Source organism: Lithobates pipiens, unplaced genomic scaffold (genome assembly GCF_037356315.1).
Source record: "Lithobates pipiens isolate NorthernLeopardFrog02 unplaced genomic scaffold, aLitPip1_a1.2 Scaffold_18, whole genome shotgun sequence".
In the NCBI taxonomy this organism is placed as follows: Eukaryota; Metazoa; Chordata; class Amphibia; order Anura; family Ranidae; genus Lithobates; species Lithobates pipiens.
The window spans coordinates 593,916,292-593,942,297 of NW_027507758.1; the positions used below are offsets into that span (position 1 = coordinate 593,916,292).

General features: G+C 44.6%; 1 protein-coding gene across 3 annotated transcripts in view; it reads right to left on the reverse strand.

Moving 5' to 3' along the window:
- LOC143989165 (uncharacterized) overlaps positions 1-26,006 on the reverse strand; it is a 129,121-nt gene that overhangs the window by 42,445 nt on the left and 60,670 nt on the right. For all 3 annotated transcript variants that reach the window (XM_077489196.1, XM_077489195.1, XM_077489194.1), the window contains exon 8: positions 13,051-13,149. In XM_077489196.1, the coding sequence (XP_077345322.1) occupies positions 13,051-13,149 (99 nt within the window). The remainder of the gene's footprint in view (positions 1-13,050; positions 13,150-26,006) is intronic.

Sequence of the window (26,006 nt, forward strand, 5' to 3'; positions counted from 1 at the left end):
GTCAGTTCTTACCTGGCGTCTATCACTGCCCTGATTGGCTCATAGAGCTCCTAAAATCCCAATGCCAATACAGCTCATCTGAAAGTCAGTATTTGCATAGGCCTCAGCATGTAATCTCCCCCCCATCTCTACCAACATATTGACCCACTGCTAGAACTTACCAATTTTGAGGCACATGCAATCACCCTCACCCATCCTGACATCACGAAACAACCCAGACCACTGGATAGTGGCAGTCGGGAAGGATTGGGGGGGGGGGGGGGTTGATCATATGTGCCCCAAAACCAGGAAGCTCAGAATTGCTCTCATGGTTCCAGCAGTGGATGGAAGTGATGCTAGAGATGTGACGGGAAGCGTGGGATTACAGGGTGGGGACATTAGAGTGTAAGCTCCTATGGTGTAGAGCAGGGATATGCAATTAGCGGATCTCCAGCTGTTGCAGAACTACAAGTCCCATCAGGCATAGCAAGACTCTGACAGCCACAAGCATGACACCCAGAGGCAGAGGTATGATGGGACTTGTAGTTTTGCAACAGCTGGCGGTCCGCTAATTACATATCCCTGGTGTAGAGACTGGTGCAACTGGCTCAGTGATCTCTGTGCAGCATTGCGGTATTTGTCAGCAAGATAACGCACCAGAGCTATATAAATATATAACAATAATATAGTGTGTGACTGTGGTGGAATATAAATAGAGTGTAAGCTCCTCTGTTGCAGAGACAGAGATAATGTGACTGGCTGAGTGTTATCTGTACAGCACTGCGGTATATGTCAGCAAGATAATGCACCAGAGTGCACCGATAAAAGTGTAACCTTTCTGGCAATATGCCGCATGGTAACACACTTTAGTGCATTGTTGCATTGCATCACACGTCCATTAACAAGGTGTGTTGGGGTTCCTCTCAGAAGGGATAACGTGAGTCAGCGCAATGCGATAGTGTGGTTGAGCATCTTACAATATCTTCTCCCTTTAGCTGCTTAGAGCCACATTTCTGATTGGGAGCTGAAATGTAGAAAATCCCCAGAAACACTGAAGGGTACAGCTGGAGATGTCATGTAACAATCTACAACTATCACAATCTACAACTATCACAATGTCATGTAACAATCTACAGCTATCACAATGTCATGTAACAATCTACAGCTATCACAATGTCATGCAACAATCTACAACTATCACAATCTACAACTATCACAATGTCATGTAACAATCTACAGCTATCACAATGTCATGTAACAATCTACAGCTATCACAATGTCATGTAACAATCTACAACTATCACAATGTCATGTAACAATCTACAGCTATCACAATGTCATGTAACAATCTACAGCTATCACAATGTCATGTAACAATCTACAACTATCACAATGTCATGTAACAATCTACAACTATCACAATGTCATGAAACCATCTACAGCTATCACAATGTCATGTAACAATCTACAACTATCACAATGTCATGTAACCATCTACAGCTATCACAATGTCATGTAACCATCTATAGCTATCACAATGTCATGTAACAATCTACAGCTATCACAATGTCATGTAACAATCTACAGCTATCACAATGTCATGTAACCATCTACAGCTATCACAATGTCATGTAACAATCTAATGTCATGTAACAATCTACAACTATCACAATGTCATGTAACAATCTACAGCTATCACAATGTCATGTAACAATCTACAACTATCACAATGTCATGTAACAATCTACAGCTATCACAATGTCATGTAACAATCTACAGCTATCACAATGTCATGTAACAATCTACAGCTATCACAATGTCATGTAACAATCTACAGCTATCACAATGTCATGTAACAATCTACAACTATCACAATGTCATGTAACAATCTACAGCTATCACAATGTCATGTAACCATCTTCAGCTATCACAATATCATGTAACCATCTACAGCTATCACAATGTCATGTAACCATCTACAGCTATCACAATGTCATGTAACAATCTACAGCTATCACAATGTCATGTAACAATCTACAGCTATCACAATGTCATGTAACAATCTAATGTCATGTAACAATCTACAACTATCACAATGTCATGTAACAATCTACAGCTATCACAATGTCATGTAACAATCTAATGTCATGTAACAATCTACAACTATCACAATGTCATGTAACAATCTACAGCTATCACAATGTCATGTAACAATCTACAACTATCACAATGTCATGTAACAATCTACAGCTATCACAATGTCATGTAACAATCTACAGCTATCACAATGTCATGTAACAATCTACAGCTATCACAATGTCATGTAACAATCTACAGCTATCACAATGTCATGTAACAATCTAATGTCATGTAACAATCTACAACTATCACAATGTCATGTAACAATCTACAGCTATCACAATGTCATGTAACAATCTACAGCTATCACAATGTCATGTAACAATCTACAACTATCACAATGTCATGTAACAATCTACAGCTATCACAATGTCATGTAACAATCTACAACTATCACAATGTCATGTAACAATCTACAACTATCACAATGTCATGTAACAATTCCATACGTGTCACTAACCACTGCCTCTAGTTGTGTGCTCATACTGCCATCTAGTGGTGGTGTAAGGTTGGTGCAGATAAAACTAACAGGTAAATAATTAGGGGTACTAACCATTCCTGCACCGATTTCCTGGGACTGTACACCCACTGTTCCCATTATGGGGGGTCCCCACCATCCCTACACTGAGTTTTTAGGTTTGATATTAGAGCGGGGGTCAGCAGCCTGTCCATCACAAGCAGGTGACAGGTAGATCAAAATCGAGTCCTTGCCCGGCTGACCCAGAAGTGAGGGCTCCTCCCGCTGAATCCCTGATTGGCAGAACAGTGTAGAGAAGGAATTAGCTCAGGTGTCTTGTCACCTGTGTTCTTAAACTGGAAAGCATAGGTATCCCCCCCCCCCCCCCCGCAAATCCCTTTTATGTGCAGCTGCGGGCCGGGAGATGACTCTGCCGCCCAGGATTTGCTATCGGCTTATGTCCCACTGAGTGCAGTGTGCTGATTCCTGCAGGCCCTCCTCTCCAGTTCATTCAAGTGGGTGTGCTTGTGGGAGGAAGGACGGGGATCAGAAGACCAGAACAGGTACCTCTTGTACCCTCCCTGACCCCTCTGTGTGCCCTCCTGAACCCCAAAGCACCATTCTCTCCTGATACCTGTGTGTTCCCTCCTGACCCCCCAGTACCATGCCTTCCTGACACCTCTGTGTGCCCTCCTGACCCCCCAGTACCATGCATTCCTGACACCTCTGTGTGCCCTCCTGACTCCCCAGTAACATGCCCATCTGACACTTCTGTGTGCCCTCCTGACCCCCAGTACAATTCCCTCCCGACTTCCCAGTACCATGCCCTCCTGACACTTGTGTATGCACCCTCTTGACCCCCCAGTACTGTGCCCTCCTGAACCCCTAGTTCCATACCCTCCAGACCTCCTGTACCGTGACCCCTAGGACTGTACCTGCTTAACCCCCTGTATCATGCCCTCCTGACACTCCAGTACCATGCTCTCCTGACCCACCAGTACTGTGCCCTCTTAACCATTCAATACTGTGCCCTCTAGACCCCGCTGTGCTGTGCTCTCCAGACCCCCCCCCCCCCTGTTCCAGGCCCTTCTGACCCATCTGTACTGTGTATTCCTTACCCTCCCTTTACACTGCCGTGCTAACCCCGTCCTTTGCCCTGCTCACCCCTGTCATCTGCCATACTGACCTCTGTACACTGCTCTACATCCTACTGACCTCTGTACACTGCCCTACATCCTACTGACTTCTGTACACCACCCTACATACTATTGACCTCTGTACACTTCCCCACATACTACTGACCTCTGTACACTGACCTACATCCTACTGACCTCTGTACACCGCCCTACATACTACTGACCTCTGTACACTGCCCTACATACTACTGACCTCTGTACACCGCCCTACATCCTACTGACCTCTGTACACTGCCCTACATTCTATTAACCTCTTTACACTGCTCCACATCCTACTGACCTCTGTACACTGCCCTACATTCTATTAACCTCTTTACACTGCTCCACATCCTACTGACCTCTGTACACTGCCCAACATCCTACTGCCCTCTGTACACTGCCCCACATATTACTAACCTCTGTACACTGCTATACATCCTACTGACCTCTGTACACTGCTCTACATCCTACTGACCTCTGTGCACTGCTCTACATTGTTGTCACTGGCTCCCGCAGCTATCAATCTAATTCAGCGACGTGGAAGCCGGGCGTGGGGCCGAGTCCTGCTGTCTGTGTCAATGCACGCATCAGCAGAACTCGGGAGCACGCCCGCATGAGTGCCCCCAGGGAAAGCGCCTCTCCGTGGGGGCACCCAATGAAGAGATGGGGCCAGCAGCACCGCTTGGGGACCCCAGAAAAAGAGGATTGGGGCCGCTCTGTGTATAATAAAAACAGTATGACTGTGGCGGGCACTTTAGTGTAAGCTCATGTGGTGCAGTGATCAAGACATGCAGAGTAATTTATTAAAACAAATTAAAACAATTAACTCCCCCATCATCATAAAGTAGCAATGTATTGATTTATCTATCCAGGACAGAACTGCAGATATTGGGATACAAGTAAAGCAGTACAAATCAGCAGAAATATCTTCCCTTAATACAAAAGAAAAGAAGAATGAAAAAACATATAATAGCATGATCTTTTAAAGGTCATGTCTCAACAAAGTGACACAGGCGTCTCGTCTGCTGTTAGAAGTATAAAAAGCCGGTAATGATAGATATGAGATTTGTTCAGCTCAGAAGAACAGACCGCCTGGGAAAAGATGAGAGAAGAGCGTCTGTCTACTTTCCCGGGAGATCGGCTAATTACACGATTCATACTACAACGGCTGGAAAACAACAATGGTGACGGCTTTACAAAACAGCAAATGCCAAGGGATAATATAAATAGCCAACACATCTCTCCATCGCAAAGAAAGGTCAATAAGTACATTCTTATACAGAAGGTATTCACGTCTCATCTTATTATTGGAATATGTGATGGAAAGGGACATGTGACTACCTTCTGATTGAACGCGGCTTTCACTCTGCAATATACATATTCTATTGGAGGGCTTTCTGATTCCTTTTGCCCCTACTCACCATAACCTGTGTCATTATACTGTCTGGATGGTCCCAAGCCCTACTACTCTATAAAAGCCATGATTTCTATACACTGCACTGATCATGGCCAAATAGCCTGAAACATCTGTATGGCCTTTTGGCCAAGATTAAAGAGTTGTAAAGTCTCAAGGTTTTTCGCCTCAATGCATTAAGGTGAAAAACCTGTGGTGCAGCTGCCCCCCCCCCCCCCTTTTTCTTACCTGAACCCAATCGTTCCAGCAACGAGAACGAGCCCAGCAGCTCCAGCCGCTGTCTCGGATCCTCAGTGGATAGATTGATAGCAGCAGGAGCCATTGGCTACCGCTGCTATCAAATCCAATGACAGGGAAGCCAGGAAGCGGGGCCGAGTCCTGCTGTCTATGTCGGTGTGTCAATGGACGCAGCAGCAGGACTCAGGAGTTCACCCGCATAGGTGCCCCCATGAAATGTGGCTTCTCCGTGGGGGCACTCGATGAGGAGGAGGGGCGGAGGAGGAGCACCACCCAGGCACCCCAGAAGAGTTTCAGGCCTCAGGATCGGACGATTGGGACCCAAATGAGAGAAAAGGGCACCAGGCCACAATACCACAAGCTAGGCCTTTTGGCCTAGACTGGGGCAATTTTTGTTACCAGGCCAGGTCTAGGCATTGCATCTGCACTGGCACCTTTTTATTTTCTTTTATTTATTTTTCTTCATAGGTGTCACTGTGTTTTTTTTTACTTTGATTGTAGGGCGTGGCTCTTCGGGCCTACCCTGAGGTCGAGGATGTGTGGCCCTTATGTTCCTCTATCCTCATCCTTTGGGGTCTCTCTTCCGGAGAGACCCTTACTACTCATACTCGTTGGTCTGCTTCAACTGATCATGAGGAGTAAGTTCTCCTAGTCCTTTTGGCTGGTATTATATGTGAAAGAACAAAAAGGATGCACCAGCCTTGTGCATTGCCCGAGAAACCATTTATTTTCAAAAATAAAAATAGGCAATGTACTCACAAATAGTAGAGAACTCATCACAAATCCCCAAAAGAACAGCCAGAGCAGATGTGCACACCTCCAGAAGGACTAGGCAGAGGTCACATAGTCCTACAGACCCTAGCGCATTTCGAGGGTGCCCCCTCTTCATCAGAGCAAATATGTCTGCTGCACTCTGTGGCTTGCTGGACCTGAATGTGCCTTGCCCCCAGAAGTCTTGCACACTGAGGGGGTCAGGGAAGGGCCTGTCCTCTTTGAGAAGGGGCCATATTACACATCCTAAGCACTTTTTTTCGGTGTGTTCTCGATACACTTTTTAGTTCACTTTTGGTGCTTTTTTTTTTTTTGAGCATCATACTGTGGGCTCCGGAAAAAAAAAAAAAAAAGCTGTATGCAGTTTGGAATAAATGTCTCTCTCATATTAGGATATGTTTGCTCTATAAAACAACAGATCTGAATTTGCATCTGGCCAGAAAAGTGGAAAGCAATTATTTATATGGCCCTACCCACTGTGAATGAATGACTTGTATAGCGCTACAAATGCAAACTGAATTGCCTCAAGGCGCTTGGTCTGTCCTGTGCTTTCCTGCTTCTTAAAAGAGGTAGGTCTTGAGTTTTTTTCTGAAGGCCCGATGGTTTTCTTCCATGCGGATGTCAGTGGGTAGAGCGTACCATAGCCGTGGTCCTTGGCCTTCGTTCTCCCTTTGATTTGTAGTGGGATTTGGGGATGAGGAGGAGGTTTTGGTTAGTTGATCGGAGGCTGCGATTGGTTGTGTAGGATTTTATTTTCTCGCATAGGTATTGAGGAGCATTTTGTCCTACAATGAGGACTAATCCTCGTATTTTTGGGGATATGTGATGGAATGAGACACCATTACCTGTTTGATTGTCATACTGCTTCACCGGTAGTATTAGACTTCAGGTGATTGGACAATGGCAAACGTCTTTGCCGGGTCTGCCCCTAGTACATGCCTATAACCATGTCCACTCCGTGAAGCTTCAGTTTTCTTAGCAAGCAATAAGAGGTCAAAAGAGAAGAGAGGGGAGGGACCTGTGTCCTGTACTGTACTCCAAGATACTGAATTTTTCAGGTACGTCATCATTCCTCGTATCTTTATCGCACAGTTCAGGACACTCAAGTAAATTCATAGACTGTGACAAAGCAACAATTGAGAGGTGGCCAACAAATAGCTAAGTAGCAACAGGCCTACAGGAAACAACAAAAAGAAGCCAACTGACTCTACAAACTGTCAACAGTAGAAGCACCTCACAATCGGAGCAAATGACAACAAAGGCTGAACAACTGCTTGGCAACAACTGGCTCTGAACTATGGAAAATGCAGAGGCTAGGTGTTGGATAGGCCCAAGAACTTAACCTTAAGACTGGATTCACACTAGCTGTGGCCATGGCTCAGAGCAGGGCTGGGTCCGGTGCATCCCTGTTCACCGCTTTAGGTGCGACTCAGGTCTGAATTTTTGCCTGAATTCGCACCTGAAATGGAGCCAAAGATGCACAGGAACCTCTTCCAGTGCACTCTGCGGCCACCCAGAGCTATGTGAACAGTCTCCATTGAGAGCCAGTCAAAGTCTCCTGTCATGTGAATCGGATGCCGGGACATGTGAATTGGATGCAGGGACACCCGCACCACTGTAAACCCAGCCTAACAGTAGAATAAGCTTGTGCAGGGAAGGAGGGGCAGAAGTTATATACAGTAAGAGGCAAATAACCACCCAGCTGGGTGAAAACAGAAGAAATTCCCACAGGGGAACCCTCTGAGAAGAAAAAGGAGAAAATATGGGGCGACCCAGGAAGGGTATGTCTAATGGCATCAGATAAGTTTGTTGAGCATCAGGCCTAAGGGGAGAAAAAAAGGAAAAGTTGTGCTGGCCTACAGGACTTGGTAGGAAACTGAATTCCAATAAAGGCAATAATAAACCAGGGAAGCTAATAGAAGACCAGCAGAAGAGCAGCTTACAGGCTACCCTGTTCCCAACAGGCAATAAGGCAGGGCCACCTGTAGTAGAAAATTTACAAGGGAAGGAAGGGGAAAGAAAAAGGAAAAGGAAAGGATTTACTAGGCCAATAAGACCTAAACAGAAACCCAGTGACTACCTGTAGATTAGCTGGGTAAAGGGACGATGTTAATGGGAAATGAAGACAACCCCATGACAGATTCCCTGTCAACAAACATGGAAAGTCGCCCTTGCAAGACTTCAGAGCAGGGAAAATTGACCTGCAGGGTTAAAATGGGGTATGCGTGGCATTCCACAAAAAAATTTGGGGGGGCACTTTCATCTGGGAAGCAGGGATGTCAGAGTATACCTTATGCCGCGTACACACGAGCGGATTGTATAGCGTACTTAGTTCGTCATACAATCCGACGGACAGTCCGTCGTACTTTCCACTGAACGGACTTGACCACACACGGATACCCAAACAGTCCGTTGAAAGCTTGCGCGATGACGTGTACAGCACGTACGACGGGACAAGAAATAGGAAGTCCAAGACACAGCAAAGCACCCTTCCGCCGTGTAAATCCTTTCTGGGCATGCGCCATTCTTAGTCCGTCGAACTAGCATACTGACGACCGTATTGTCCGCTGAAACCAAAGTACGACGGACAGAATTTCGAAAAAACCGAAATACTTAGTACTCCGGACTGCACGCTGAAAAAGTCAGCTGAAGCCCACACACGAGCGGATTGTCCGCTGAAATGTGTTTCGACGGACTAAGTACGCCATACAATCCGCTCGTGTGTACGCGGCATTAGTAAGGCCGGTCAAAAGCTGTAGAGAACTTGTGAGTAAGGTAGACAAGTACCAAAAGTTTTTTTTTAACACAAGTGGGGATAAAGTTAACCACCTAAGGAGGCCTAGGGAACAGGGGGATAATAACCTCTCGCGATAATAACCACTGGCGAATGTGTCATCTCATACTAAGGCCGCGTACACATGATCGAATTGTCCAGCAAACTTAGTCCGGCAAACAATCTGGCGGATAGTCCGGCTGACTTTCTACCGAATGGACTTGCCCACGCACGGACACACAAAAAGTCAGGCGTTTGCTAGCGCGATGACGTACGGCACATACGACGGGACTAGAAAAAGGAAGTTCAATAGCCAGTAGCCAATAGCTTCCTTCTCGTACTTGCTTCTGAGCATGCGTCATTCTTAGTCTGCTGGACTAGCATACTCACAAACGTATTGCCCGCTGAAACCCAAGTCTGGCGGAAAGATTGGACTGCAAAACTACTTTCTAAGTCCGCCGGACTTTACGCTGAGAAAGTCCGCTGAAGCCCACACACGATCGGATTGTCCGGTGAAATGCGTTTCGGAGGACTAAGTACGCCGGACAATTCGATCATGTGTACGCGGCATAAGATCAAGGCTTTAGGAGGAAAAGGCAAGATAGTTGGTTAAGCAGGTCACTTGGACATCCAAATTCATGGAAGGGTAGGAAAGGGTGCAGCAGGACTTAGAACTTAGGAGGATCTCAAGAGTTTTCAAATGCCTATTCAATTAATCTATAATAGGTATAACCTCAATAGAAATTGTAGACTGAGAAGTCAGTGCAAGAACAGTTGGGTCTACGGAGAGGACAGACCATTTTTGTTGAATTCTACATCCATGTGATACAAGGATTCAAATTTATCAGGAGGGGGAAATAACCACTCTGAGTTTGGCCAATCATTGTATAATGCTCAACATGCCTTATCCAGGGTAGGAAAAGACCTTCTACAAAAGGCCCTTGTCTTTGTGCATTTTTGCATATGTGGGATCTGCGCAGCACTAGGCGTATCTATCCAGAGACCAGTATGCTCTGCTTTGAGTCTACAGTAGACTAGCTTGTGATGAGAAGCTAATGGAGTAACTTTTTAAATTACAGCAGTGAAAAATCTTGAGCTGCCTCTGTTAGAATGACTGCCCCCCCCCCTATTTTTGCCACAGAAAATGAGCCAGACAATTCTGGTTTTAGCCTGTGAATATAGTCAGGGGAGGAGGCTCCTAGTCCTTCTGGCTGCAGTATTGGCAATAGTTCTGGTATAGCTCAGACATGATGACAGTAAACTCTGCCTTGGTTAGACAGGCTGCATATTGTATGCCTGTAATGGATGTTGAGTCAAGAGGTTGGAGTGATATTGGTGAAAGGCCCTGCTCTGGAACAGGGAAATTGCTTTCGACTTCACAGGAACTAGGGATTTTCACATGGCAAAGGGTGGACAGGCAGCCGTCTGTCATGAATGCTATAAGAAGTCTAACCTTAAAAGAAGTAAGATATTTCAGGTGGAAAAACAAAAAAAAAATCTAAGGAAATTATTTTCCAAGTGGAGAAGGTGTCCATCACCTAAGGACACTAGCAAAAACTGAAGCCTCTCAAAGTGGGTGGGGTTATATGGGTGTTCTAGTTAGTGGACCAGGGGAAAGAATTTTGCCAGCATTGCCAATCCCCTGAAGGTAGCAGCATAAAACCCTCATTCTCTGAATTGATTCTTGTGTCCTGTACTGCAAGATAAAAATAATAGAATTTTTTGGACTGGCTGTGATATCCTTTTTCTCCAGAAGTTCATTGGAGGAATCTGGGATCTATTTACTGCACTGACAATTGATGCTGAATGGCAGCAAGTTTGGGTTCTAGTGAACATTTATCAAGAAGATGTCCAATCAGACATCTAGATTTGATCAACAATCCCAAGCACAACACCATCATTTCATCAACACAACAAACCACAACACTAAATTTCACTGAACAGACCCATTTACATATTCCAACCTGTGACCCCCCACATTTCATCAACACGCTGGCGATTAGATTTTATCAACAGGTTGAACGCAAGACCCCGATGATGTCAATTCGACTAAACTCATTATTTTGCAATAGACTTAATTTACATATTGCAGAGCTCTTATTAGTAGAATTGATTCAATAGAACGATTTCATTAAAGTGGCAGAGAAGGCCAACTCTAATGCCGCGTACACACGATCGGACTTTCCGGCAGACTTTGTCCGGCGGACCGGAATCCGTCGAACAATTCGATTGCATGTGGGCTCCAGCTGACTTTTTTTCCCCCAAAAGTCAGACGGACCTAGAAATAAAACATGTTTCAAATCTGTGCGACGGACTAAAAATCGGGAAAACGGTTCGTCTGAGTGCTAGTCCGATGGACCAAATACGACGCAAGGGCAGCTATTGGCTACTGGCTATTGAACTTCCTTGTTTAGTCCCGTTTACGGCATCACGTTAAAAAATAACGGACTTAGTCCGGTCGTGTGTGGCCAAAAACGTTCGTTGAGAAAGTCAGTCGGACCGCCGCCGAAAGTCCGTCGGGAACACCGTCGGACCTAGTCCGTCGAAAAGTCCGGTCGTATGTACGCCGCATAAGGTCCCTTTCACTCGGGCGTTTAGATCAGGTCCACCTGTCAGTTTTTCAGGTGGACCTGATCATAAGGGCCATTCATCACTATTGATAGGCAGGTCTAAATTGGACATGTGTCTGTTTACTTGTCTACCTCTGGGTCCAATCAGGTCCACTTAAACTCCGATCAGCAGGGAATCTATGAGCTGATCAGACAGAATCCTCTCTGTGTGAAAGGTGCCTAAATATTCTTAAAAGTTTTCCCTCCGCCCTGCTCCTGCCTTTACCTGCATACTCATATGATCCTGCAGCTCTAGTTCTCCTGTTAGTGAGCAGCTGCTGCAGTGGAGGAAGCACCAACAATGGATGGACCAAGGGAGCTTACGGTTGACACCATGGCTACAAAAATTCACTGCCATTGATGAGCGCACCCTTACCATAGGGAAGCTGGAAGCTGCTGGACCATGTGACTAGACCGAATTTAATTAAAAAGTACACAGAGTAAGTGTGACTATTCATTAAAATGACTCAATCATGTGAAAAGCTAATTCCTGTTCACGCTGAATACTCAACCAGGTTCAGATGAATTTCAGATTATGTTTTTGAGTGAAGATTCTCAACTCTAGTAAATCATCTTTGATGTCCTGTTAAAACTGGACTTTGCATTTTTCCTAAACCAGCACCCCCCCAAAAAACACACCAATTAAAACCTGAAAAAATAAAACAACATTAGTACAAATAATTATAAATAAATCAATAAAAATAAGGAGAATCCCAGTTATTTCCTGTAGGCAGATGTGTCATCCTGACAGTCACCGCTGCTTCCTGGGAAACTTGTGGGTTTTTTCCTTTTTTTTATACCCCATGAGAACTCCATCACAGTGCAATAATCAAGGGGTAGAACCTCTCTTTGGGCTCGTGCACAATGTAGCTAAAAACAAAAAAAACTGCTTTTACAGGCATTTGAGCTTTTATTTCTGCTTGAAGAAGCTTTTTTGAGCTCTTGTGCAACAAAAAGCTGGAAGAAACTTTTTTGAGCTCTTTGGGGTACACTAGCTCCTCTCAAAAACGCACGTTTAGTCCTTTTTTTTTTCTGTATGTAGGAGCATATGCCTGAAAAAGCCCTAGTGTGCATGGACACATTGGCTAACATGGAGGGAAGTTTCTAGGCAAAAAAAATAAGAGCTTAAAAGCCTTTAGGTCCGGCTTCTTGAGCTCCTTTGAGCTGCAGTGTGCATGAGCCCATAGGAATTATTTCTGGCCATTACTTCTGTCCCAGTGACCAGACTCCCCTATTTTATAAAACTGTGTTACTTTGCATCTCTCCTGTCTGAAGAACATTTATAAACACTGTTAGATGGTCTGTTTGACAGCAGTAACCTCTGTATTTACACAGCAACTCCCCGCTGTCATTTTGACAGCCAGGAATTGCTTGCATATGCAAAAGCGGGAGCAGCAGTGGAGAAGGACAGGTATGCCCCATGAAGAATCAAGGTATTGTTTGAATAAGAATATAGAATATTTCAATATTTCATTATTTCCCATCTTGCATTTTACCTCTTGTGGTGACCATGGTACTGTTACGGTTCTGCTCTCCCACCGACACCTTGATGTATTCCAGTTTCTCTTGTTTGATTGGTTGGGAGGTGATCTGTCCTACAAACAGAACCAAACACGATTATTATGAAGAGAGAACAATGGCTCCAACTTCAACCCAGAATATGTTCTAGAACAGGGGTCTCAAAACATTTCAGTTTCAGAGGGCCTCATCATATATTTTACAAATATTCACAGGATGAAAAACTCTTATCAGAGTCCCCACTTACATCATGGTTTCCGTCATAGTCCCCCTTACATTAGGGTCCCCATTAGAGTCCTTCTAGCATAATAGTGAAGAAATGTCACCAGCACACCAAGGATTCCTCAAAGGGTCCAAAGCTTTATTTATGTGGTCACATAGTAAAGCTACCGCAACATTTCGGAACCACGCAGGGCCCCTTCGTCAAGCTTCGTCCCTTGCCCGAAGAAGGGGCCTTGCGTGACTCCGAAATGTTGCCATATGTGACCAAGAAAATAAAGCTTTGGAGTGGACCCTTTTGAGGCATCCTTGGTGTGCTGGTGACATTTCTTCACTCTGATTGTCTATGGTTTCCAGCCTATGGTCATCTCAACAGCTAGCATTACTGAACAGCCATTTTCAGGAATGTGTGAGTGGGGAATATTGCGTTTGGACTTCTAGCATCAGATTCTCCCCTTACACAGGGGTTTCCATAACAGTCCATTTTACTTTAGAGTCCCCATCAGAGTACGTCCTTTTATCAAGAGCCCCCTCCCATCAGGGTCCCCATCAAATTCCCAGTGGTGTAATGGTTAGCACTCTTGCCTAGCAGTAAGAAGGGTCGCTGGTTCGCATCCCAACCATGACACTACCTGCCTGGAGTTTGCATGTTCTCCCTGTGCCTGCGTGTGTAGGTTAATTGGCTTCTGTCCAAAATTGGCCCTAGTATATGAATAGGGACCTTTGATTGTGGGCTCCTTGAGGGTAGGGACCAATGTGAGTGTGCAATGTACAGGGATAGGGACAATTGTAGACACTCACTCAGGTTGAACTGGATGGACTGGTGTCTTTATTCAACCTTACTAACTATGTAACTATGAAACGTCAGGGTCCCCATAAAGAGTCCTCCTTACATCCCCCCTTACATCAGGGTCCCCATAAGAATTATCCCTACATCAGAGTTTACCCTTACATCAAAAGTGGAGACCATAGCCAGTCTTTTCTGAACCAATATCCTCAATTGGTGCACCTTAAGGATACTCCACAGACCCTAGCTGGGGGCCAGATACAATTTTGTAGCAGGCTGGATGTGGCCCATTGGCCATAGTTTGGAGACCCCTGTTCTATAATTTTAGATGATGCTGTAAAAAAGATTTAAATCTGTAATGCTGCGTACACACGGCTGGAATTTCCAATGGAAACAGTCTTTTCATCTGATTTTCCGACCGTGTGTATGCCCATCTGTCTTTTTCTGTCTGCATTTCCGACGGACTTTAGATTGAGAGCCTGTTCTTAATTTTTCCGATGGAAAACCTATCGGATTTTTCAATCGTGTGTATGCAATTCCGACACGCAAAATTTTGACGCATGCTCGGAAACAATTCAACGCATGCTCGGAAGCATTAAACTTCCTTTCATAGTGCCGTTGAACGTGTTGTATGTCGCGGTGTTATTGACCGCCGGAATTTGGTGTGACCGTGTGTAGGCAAGACAGTTTGAGCGAAATTCCGTCGGAAATTCCGACGGGAAAACCATCAGAGCTTTTTCCGATGAGAATTCCGATCGTGTGTACGCGGCATAAGATTATATCATCCCATTGTCTGATATCAGAATTCCACACCTCATATGGACACAAGACCATTTTGAAGTCTCAGTTTTATTCTCTGCAGACCTAAAGAATTGAACCCGGTGACCTTATAGTTGAACTCCAAGCAAATGGTTAAATACATATAACAGGGCATGCCTACCAAAGCATTTCAACAAAAACATTTTTTGTCTATCCAGCTCTGAGATTTACACAGCTCTGCCACACAGCTCTTCCTTGTTTGGCAGGACAAGAGAAATTATTTTTCTCTCCTGCAGTTAAGCAACACTTCCAGGTCTTCTCCCCGCACCCACCCTGTGACAAGAGGAGAAGCACACTGATGAGGTCCTCTCTCTGCTCCGTCTTACTATCAGCACAACTGATTGTCTCTTTGTGATGCTGTTCCCTCTCCCAGTCTGAGTGCTGTTGTACAGGGACTTCAGGATGTGGCCTTACACCCCTGCATTAAAAAAATACAATGAATGTGGTTCTAAAGGCTGAAGGTTTTTTACTATGCATGAAGGTAAAAGCCTTTAGCTGCCCCCCAAATACTTACCTGAACCCCATCGGGATCCAGCGATATGCACGAGAGCATTTTCTCTCCAGAGACACTCCCTCCTCGGGGGAGAGCCTGCTTGGGTGCCCCCATTGCAAGCTGCTTGCTGTGGGGCACTTGGCAGGAGGGAGGAGCCAGGAGAGCCAGCAGGGGACCAGAGGAGGATCTGGGCTGCTCTGTGCAAAGCCACTGCACAGAACAGGTAAGTAAAACATGTCTGTTATTTTCTTTTAAATTTTACCTTTAAAGGGTAAGTTCACCTTTACAGAAAAATCTGAGCTTACATATGACCCCCTCCTCGCCCCCCCCTCCCCCAGTCCTGCTGACCTGAAGTGCAACAAGTTTCGTCACTCCTTGTGACTTCCTCTGGGAGCCGGTGTAAAGGACGGGGAGAGAGCTGATAACTGGGGTTGCAGAGCTGGCTATGGGGTGAAACCTTTATCCTAGCACTTGTGGATACACATATCAAGGCTTATTTTAATCTGAAGAATTGTGAGTGTAATCTGTTTTATATGTAGCGGCTATAACCCTTGGCAGGGCGGCCTTAACTTTTGGGCTTACCGGTTACCTCCGCTTGGCTGGTTCTTCCATGTCTAGGGGTTCCCAGAGTTAGTACCCAACAACTTTGGACTCTGACACCATAGAGGTATTTTAGAAAAGGTTTTTATTTGCAGGGGTAACATCCAACAACACAGTCTCGTATGGGAACAGAGGGCAAGGGTGAAGGAACTCAGGCACCTTGAACTGCTAATATCAGAAAGTCTCTAATACCACCCAGGGAGTAGCCACTCGCAGCTGGGCGCTTCAAGGCTGAACAAATCTCTAGCCAGAGATTATGGCAGTCAGCACTTTGATCCAGAACTTGTGAAATCTTTGACTTTGAGTAACTTGTAACAGAAGTGAACAGGAACCTTTATCCTCAGTACCTGGAACGTTCTCTGTCTCCTTGGCAGTACTGGAAAAAGCGTGGATCCGTTAGTGTCCTTCACAACTCAGTAACCAGACACTTCTCAGGATGCCAGCTTGTTGGCCCTCCTCCGAAGAGTCCTCCCCCGGTCACTTGCACGAGCTGCGGTGCCCTTCCAAGCCGAGAGCACACCTGGACGCCTTGAATCCTCCCTCATTTACTGCACCTCGGACCAGCCGGTTCCGTGACTCGGGAACAGATAGATCCATACCCCAGACCAGGCGGGTCTATTGGGGTTAGCCAACCCAAGCATGTTGTGGAGCGATGCATGCTCCCGTGACCGGGACCCCTCGCGGGGCTACCCCGGTCCAGAATCAGGAACAGCTATGGCCTCACAAACGAACCTAGAACACGTGACTTCAGCATCTTAAGTACCCTTCCCCAGACTCCTCAGCGGGGCCCAGCACACCCACTGATTGGCTCAGGGAAGCTGATACCCAAAACGTCCAACCAGGCCTGGTTTTGAGCCTGTCATGTGCACCCACTGTACACATGACCAGGCAGAACTCTAACACAGCCCAGCCAGACTGATGTCAAAGTTAAACCTACATAATTAACCCTCAGAACCCTTTACTGTACTGAGGCAAAAAACTAAATTTGTACATGACAGACACTTTGTCCAAAGTGTCATCGCTACATATGTTTTATATAAATAAATCTTTTAATCACTTGACCACTGGGCACTTAAACACGCTTCTTAACCAGACCAATTTTCAGCTTTCGGTGCTCTCACACTTTGAATGACAATTACTCAGCCATGCAACACTGTACCCATATGAAATGTTTTTTCCTTTTTTTTTCCACACAAATAGAGCTTTCTTTTGGTGGTATTTAATCACCGCTGGGTTTTTTATTTTTTGCTCTATAAATAAAAAATAATTCGGTAAAAAATAAAATTCTTTCTGTTAAAATTTATTGGAGTATTGACGAGTATTGGCAGAGTATTGCAGTGTTGCAGAGTATTGCACAGTGTTGGCAGAGTATTGCACAGTATGGGCAGAGTACTGTCACTGAGCAGCGCTGTGGGCACTACACATCCAGCCCACAGCGCTGCTGCCATCTCTCCCCCTCTCCCCTCGCACTGTACCGATCGGTACACAGAGGGGAGGGAGGAACCGGCGGCATGACATGATGCCGGTTTGTTTACAAGTGATCGCTCCATCATTTGACGGAGCGATTATGTGGTAAACGGCCGCTACCAGCCGTTTACGCGCCGGGTATTCCGGACCGCAAACATCCGTGACCGCCGGGTCCGGAATACCCGGCGGTCACGGATGTTTGCGGGAGCCCCAGAGGGCACACGAGAGCAAGATTCTGGGAGAACATCCATGGACGTCCACCCAGAAAAACACGACCGCGCTGTAGCCATCTTTCGGCTATGGCCAGGTCGGGAAGTGGTTAAACGGTAAAGCACTATTGGAAGCTTTATTACCTTGCATGTGGGTGATGTGAGTGGAGACCAATGGTAAATTAATAAGGATGGAGCATACTCTGTGATATGAGATGCCTGAATAAGTGGATAAGCCATAAAAAGGAGGAAAATCTAAAGAGGCCAAGCAGAAGATTGATTGTAATCTGAAAGGAGTAGCTATTAAGCCTATAAGGTGAGGGCACAACTGGTGATGGTAATACGAGGATATATATATATATATATATATATATATATATATATATATATATATATATATATATACACACACACAGTGCCTTGCGAAAGTACCCCCCTTGAACTTTTCAACCTTTTGCCACATTTCAGGCTTCAAACATAAAGATATAAAATTTTTATTTTTGTGAAGAATCACCAAGTGGGACACAATTGTGAAGTGGAATGAAATCTATTGGATTTTTTAAACTTTTTTAACTAATAAAAAAATGAAAAGTGGGGCGTGCAAAATTATTTAGCCCCCTTGCGTTAATACTTTGTAGAGCCACCTTTTGCTGCGATTACAGCTGCAAGTCGCTTGAGGTATGTCTCTATCAGTTTTGCGCATCGAGAGACTGAAATTCTTGCCCATTCTTCCTTGCAAAACAGCTCGAGCTCAGTGAGGTTGGATGGAGAGTGTGAACAGCAGTTTTCAACTCTTTCCACAGATTCTCAATTGGATTCCGGTCTGGACTTTGACTTGGCCATTCTAACACCTGGATACGTTTATTTGTGAACCATTCCTTTGTAGATTTTGCTGTATGTTTGGGATCATTGTCTTGTTGGAAGATAAATCTCCGTCCCAGTTTCAGGTCTTTTGCAGACTCCAACAGGTTTTCATCCAGAATGGTCCTGTATTTGGCTGCATCCATCTTCCTCTCAATTTTAACCATCTTCCCTGTCCCTGCTGAAGAAAAGCAGGCCCAAATCATGATGCTGCCACCACCATGTTTGACAGTGGGGATGGTGTGTTGAGGGTGATGAGCTGTGTTGCTTTTACGCCAAACATATCGTTTTGCATTGTGGGCAAAAAGTTTGATTTTGGTTTCATCTGACCAGAGCACCTTCTTCCACATGTTTGGTGTGTCTCCCAGATGGCTTGTGGCAAACTTTAGACGAGACTTTTTATGGAGATCTTTGAGAAATGGCTTTCTTCTTGCCACTCTTCCATAAAGGCCAGATTTGTGCAGTGTACGACTGATTGTTGTCTTATGGACAGACTCTCCCACCTCAGCTGTAGTTCTCTGCAGTTCATCCAGAGTGATCATGGGCCTCTTGGCTGCATCTCTGATCAGTCTTCTCCTTGTCTGAGCTGAAAGTTTAGAGGGACGGCCAGGTCTTGGTAGATTTGCAGTGGTCTGATACTCCTTCCATTTCAAAATGATCGCTTGCACAGTGCTCCTTGGGATGTTTAAAGCTTGGGAAATCTTTTTGTATCCAAATCCGGCTTTAAACTTCTCCACAACAGTATTACGGACCTGCCTGGTGTGTTCCTTGGTCTTCATGATGCTCTCTGCGCTTTCAACAGAACCCTGAGACTGTCACAGAGCAGGTGCATTTATACAGAGACTTGACTACACACAGGTGGATTCTATTTATCACCATCAGTCATTTAGGACAACATTGGATCATTCAAAGATCCTCGCTGAACTTCTGGAGTGAGTTTGCTGCACTGAAAGTAAAGGGGCCGAATAATTTTGCACGCACCACTTTTCAGTTTTTTATTTGCTAAAAAAGTTTAAAATATCCAATAGATTTCGTTCCACTTCACAATTGTGTCCCACTTGTTGGTGATTCTTCACAAAAAATTAAAATTTTATATCTTTATGTTTGAAGCCTGAAATGTGGCAAAAGGTTGAAAAGTTCAAGGGGGCTGAATACTTTCGCAAGGCACTGTGTATATATATATATATATATATATATATATATATATATATATATATATATATATATATATGCACAGAGGTGGATTAGAGTGAAGATATTTACCTTCACTCATCTAGTGTTATCACAGGTCACCAAATGGACTGTTTGTTTTTTGGATGATCGTTCTCTTTTGCGCCATTGACTGGAATTTATAAGGACACTGGGTACAATAAGAAGTACACTGGCTGCATGTAGTTTAGGAAATATTTAGACTACCTATAGGTAAAAGTCAGAGATGGGAGTTTAGTTCCTATTTAAAGCTGAAGAAGTTCAGGTATGGCAATGTTAACATTGGTTCACCTTGTACCAATGTAAATATGTGTGTGTCATAATTGTGGGATCACTGTTGCACCTAGAAATCACTATACAGACACCGCTACTTCAGTGATCCCCACTAGCTTCTGGATCCTGAGATGAGTGGCTGCCCTGCTGCATTATGAACGTAGGAAGTTGGCTGCTCAGCAGGAGCACCATTCAAAGATTGCTTTGCGTGTTCGAAATGGATGCAAAGCATTCTACGATTGGACAAGGTGGAGAGATAGGGCAGTGATGTCACACTCTCCACCTTGTCCAATCAGAAAACACTCTGCATTCTTTAGGAAAATGCAAAGCCAAAATACTTAAAGTGGGACTGTACTGGGGAAAAAATATTAAAAGCCAGCAGCTATAAATACTACAGCTGCTGACTTTTAATAAATGGACACTCACCTGTCCCGGGGTCCAGCGATGCCGGCAGCTGAGGCCGATCGATCGCTCGGCTCTCGGCTGCTGCCGCCACCATTCTAGGTGAGGGAATCAGGAAGTGTAGTGATTACGCTTCACTTCCCGGTTCCCTACTGCGCATGCGCGAGTCGCGCAGCACAATAGAAATTGTCCGCGCTGTCTCTGGGACCCGTGTGTGTCCCAGCAGACAGCGCGGCAGGACAGGAAGAGGCATAGACTCCCACGGGAGTCTATGCCTGGAAGTGGGTGTAAATACCTGTCTTTGACAGGTATCTGCACCCCCCTCCCCCCTGAAAGGTGCCAATTGTGACACCGGAGGGGGGGAGGGTTCCGATCAGCGGAAGTTCCACTTTAGGGTGGAACCCCGTTTTAACTGTGATTGCAGAACTGGCTTCCATTGACACCTTCCAACCGGTGAGGACTGGATCCACTCCTACTCAAGCTGGCCTGGATCAATTTCCTAGGACATAAGCCTTAGTTTGATCTACTTCATTGGCCAATACTGAACTATGCTAGGCCCCTGGCTGAATGTAGGAGGCTACAACAAATATACAGTGATCGGACAGAATTTTAGGACCACCCACTTAATATTGGGTAGGTCCCCATTTTTATCAGACCAGAGAATTTTGTTTCTCATGGCCTGAAAGTCCTTCGGGTTCCTTTAGGCAAACTCCAGGTGGGCTGTCACATGCCTTTTACTGAGAAGTGGCTTTCATCTGGCCACTCTACCATACATGCTTGATTGTTGGAGTGCTGCAGAGATAGTTGTTCTTCTGGAACGTTCGATCTCCACAGAGAAATGCTGGAGCTCTGTCAAAGTGACCATCGGGTTCTTGGTCACCTCCCTGACTAAGGCCCTTCTCCCCCGAACGCTCAGTTTGGCCAAGCGGTCTGCTCTAGGAAGAGTCCTGGTGGTTCCAAACTTCTTCCATTTATGGATGATGGAGGCCACTGTGCTCATTGGGACCTTCAATGCTGCAGAAATGTTCTGTACCCTTCCCCAGATCTGTGCCTCCATACAATCCTGTCTCGGAGGTCTGCAGACAATTCCTTGGACAATTGACAATTGGACTGAGATCTGGAGAATTTTGAGGCCAAGTCAATAAATCAAAACTCCTTGCTTTCTTCAAACCATTTTTACAGTGTGGCATTCATGGCATATACTTGAATTTGCCTGTATGTCCAGGGGAGGGGCTGCTTTTGTTTTGTATCATTATTTTTATTTGTTTTAATAACATTTTTTTACACTTTTTTCACATTTTATTTTATTGCTATCACAATGAAACCAACAGGACCTCTACAGTTAGGGCCATAAATATTTGGACAGTGACACAATTTTCGCAAGTTGGGCTCTGCATGCCACCGCATTGGATTTGAAATGAAACCTCTACAACAGAATTCAAGTGCAGATTGTAACGTTTAATTTGAAGGGTTGAACAAAAATACCTGATAGAAAATGTAGGAATTGTACATATTTCTTTACAAACACTCCACATTTTAGGAGCTCAAAAGTAATTGGACAAATAAACATAACCCAAAAAAAATATTTATTTATTCAATATTTTGTTGCAAATCCTTTGGAGGCAATCACTGCCTTAAGTCTGGAACCCATGGACATCACCAAACGCTGGGTTTCCTCCTTCTTAATGCTTTGCCAGGCCTTTCCAGCCGCAGCCTTCAGGTCTTGCTTGTTTGTGGGTCTTTCCGTCTTAAGTCTGGATTTGAGCAAGTGAAATGCATGCTCAATTGGGTTAAGATCTGGTGATTGACTTGGCCATTGCAGAATGTTCCACTTTTTTGCACTCATGAACTCCTGGGTAGCTTTGGCTGTATGCTTGGGGTCATTGTCCATCTGTACTATGAAGCGTCGTCCGATCAACTTTGCACCATTTGGCTGAATCTGGGCTGAAAGTATATCCCGGTACACTTCAGAATTCATCCGGCTACTCTTGTCTGCTGTTATGTCATCAATAAACACAAGTGACCCAGTGCCATTGAAAGCCATGCATGCCCATGCCATCACGTTGCCTCCACTATGTTTTACAGAGGATGTGGTGTGCCTTGGATCATGTACCGTTCCCTTTCTTCTCCAAACTTTTTTCTTCCCATCATTCTGGTACAGGTTGATCTTTGTCTCATCTGTCCATAGAATACTTTTCCAGAACTGAGCTGGCTTCTTGAGGTGTTTTTGGGCAAATTTAACTCTGGCCTGTCTATTTTTGGAATTGATGAATGGTTTGCATCTACATGTGAACCCTTTGTATTTACTTTCATGGAGTCTTCTCTTTACTGTTGACTTAGAGACAGATACACCTACTTCCCTGAGAGTGTTCTGGACTTCAGTTGATGTTGTGAAAGGGTTCTTCTTCACCAAAGAAAGTATGCGGCGATCATCCACCACTGTTGTCTTCCGTGGACGCCCAGCCCTTTTTGAGTTCCCAAGCTCACCAGTCAATTCCTTTTTTCTCAGAATGTACCCGACTGTTGATTTTGCTACTCCAAGCATGTCTGCTATCTCTCTGATGGATTTTTTCTTTTTTTTCAGCCTCAGGATGTTCTGCTTCACCTCAATTGAGAGTTCCTTTGACCGCATGTTGTCTGGTCACAGCAACAGCTTCCAAATGCAAAACCACACACCTGGAATCAACCCCAGACCTTTTAACTACTTCATTGATTACAGGTTAACGAGGGAGACGCCTTCAGAGTTAATTGCAGCCCTTAGAGTCCATTGTCCAATTACTTTTGGTCCCTTGAAAAAGAGGAAGCTATGCATTACAGAGCTATGATTCCTAAACCCTTTCTCCGATTTGGATGTGGAAACTCTCATATTGCAGCTGGGAGTGTGCACTTTCAGCCCATATTATATATATAATTGTATTTCTGAACATGTTTTTGTAAACAGCTAAAATAACAAAACTTGTGTCACTGTCCAAATATTTATGGCCCTAACTGTATATGATAGCTTTGGGCAGATGACAGGTCTTTTTTATGGAGACATCAGTATCTCCCCTGCCCTCCAATGCAGCTAATCAAGCACAGATCATGCTTGATTAGCTACTTCCCGGACTGTAGCAGCCGGGGGAAAGACAGTTCTGAAACTGGAAGTGATAAAATCATTGTTGCTTCCGTCTTCATTGGTCACAGAGGAGATCTGGGACAGGAGACCTGGCAGGGAGAAAGGCAAGGCATGGGGTTGTTGCCCTTCTTACTACAGTAGAAGTGATTGGGTGGCTGTAGGGCCTCCTATATCACTTTTACCAAACAGCCGATCACTGGTTGTCAAAAAAACAAAAACAAGAGAGAAGGATACCAAGATCATGGCTGCAGGTATGAGAATGTTATAACCACTTGCTTCCAGGACAGGTGGATAAAGTGCATTTAACCCAAAAATCTTTGTTTTTGATGGAGCGGTGAGAGGTTAGAGCCCCTGTGGGGTTTTTACTGCTGCACTAGGGAGATATTCCTATTCCTCTCACTGACACCAACAGTTTAGCTTTAACCACTTCCGGATCAGCCACCGCAGTTTTACTGCGGCAGGTTGGCTCCCCTGCATTAAACCACGTTACTGTACATGGTCTCGCGTGGTGCGGATAGCAGGCGTGAAAACCTGCTGCACAGCAGGGGTGCCGATGCTCGTGGCCGATGGTCACGATGACCGCCGGCCACGAGCGATCATGACCAGGAGACACGGGACAGGGACAAGTGTGTGTCTGTTCTGGCAGGAGTGACAGATCATTTGTTCCTATTAGCTAGGAACCACGATGTATCACTTCCTGTAGTTAGTCCCCTCCCCTTCAGTTAGAATCACCTCCCAGGGAACAAAGTTAACCTCTTTACTGTCAGTGACATTTCTACAGTAATCAATGCATTTTTAATTGCACTGATCGCTGTATTAATGCCAATGGTTCCAAAAATGTGTAAAAATTGTCCGATGCTATAAATCTCCTATTTTGTAGACGCTATAACTTTTGCGCAAACCAATCAATATACGCTTATTGTGATTTTTTTTTTACCAAAAATATAGAAGAATACATATTGGCCTAAACTGAGGAAATTTTTATATATATATATATATATATATATATATATATATATATATTTTTTTTTTTTTTTTTTTTGGGGGGGGGATATTATTATAGCAAAAGGTAAAAAATAATGTGTTTTTTTTTTCAAAATTGTAGCTATTTTTTTGTTTATAGCGCATAAAATAAAAAAAGTAGAGGCGATCCAATACCAGCAAAAGAAAGCTCCTTTTGTGGAAAAAAAAAGTACGTCAATTTTGTTTGGGTACAACGTCGCATGACCGCGCAACAGTCAGTTAAAGAGACCCAGTGCCGAATCGCAAAAGGTGCTCTGGTCAGGAAGGGGGTAAAATCTCCCAGGGCTGAAGTGGGTAAAAGACCTGAAAATGGCTTACGATATTACATTAGCAAAATTAAGCTTACACTTCAATGACTCCGTCTATCATATGCAGCATATCAATATACAGACGCATACGTTTGTTTTTCATTATCCTAAATATTTATAAAAATATTATTAATACATTTAATAAAAAGTTTATTTTACGTTTCTGCAAGTATGAACAAAGAACTGCCGTTTGCCGTAGCTTTGCTGTAGACAATTTCTGGGCAGGGTGGACATGAAAAGTTTACATTCTGTAGAGAATAAACTTGGAGATCCACGACGTTCCCCTGAGATGGGAAACGCTTTCTGTATCGGAGGTCATAGTAAACACATACAAAAAAGGACCAGACGGCTGGTCCCCAGGAGGGCTGGCAGGAGGATGAATGCTTTCTATAAGTGAAGACATCTCCGCCTTCCCCCTGGGGTACCGGGACACCTGCCACCGACTCCCATGACATTGCTTTATATGGTGGTGGCCAGCAGGGAGACATCACAAACCTGGAAAGTGACAAACAGTCACATAATAACAGCCCTGCTTGTCTCTCCCATGTTAGATCGAGCGTGGAGATATTGTGAGTTCTATCTGAGGGGTGCAAACAATCCGAGCGAAATAATTCTGGAATAACCAAAATTGGGCAAGAGCAGCATGTCACCTAAACTACACCGGATGGCATTGTGACACCACCTCATCTGTCCCGAGAAACAATACATCCCTACACACATCCTCCTTGAACACACATTTCACAAAGACAAATCTATACACTTCATTTTATAGCCCACACTTTTTATTGGTAGTGTTACACTAAGACCCCTTTCACACTGGGGCGTTTTTCAGGTGCTTTAGCAGTAAAAAAAAGAGCCTGTAAAGCCCTTGAAAAAAGCCTCATCTGCAATCCCAATGTAAAAGCCCGAGTACTTTAAGAGCCCTTTCACACTGGCAGCCCCCTGAAAAACGCTCGTAAAGCTTGGCGCTTTACCAGCGTGTTTCAAGTGCTAGTGGGGCACTTTTAACCGATGCTAGTGGCCAAATAAAGTGTTAAAAGCAAACACAAAGCGGCGCTGCCAAAAGCGCTTTGCGGGCACTTTTCAGGCGCTTCCCATTGATTTCCCTGTTATAGGGAAAGACGATCAGTGACGTCACATGCCAGGCCA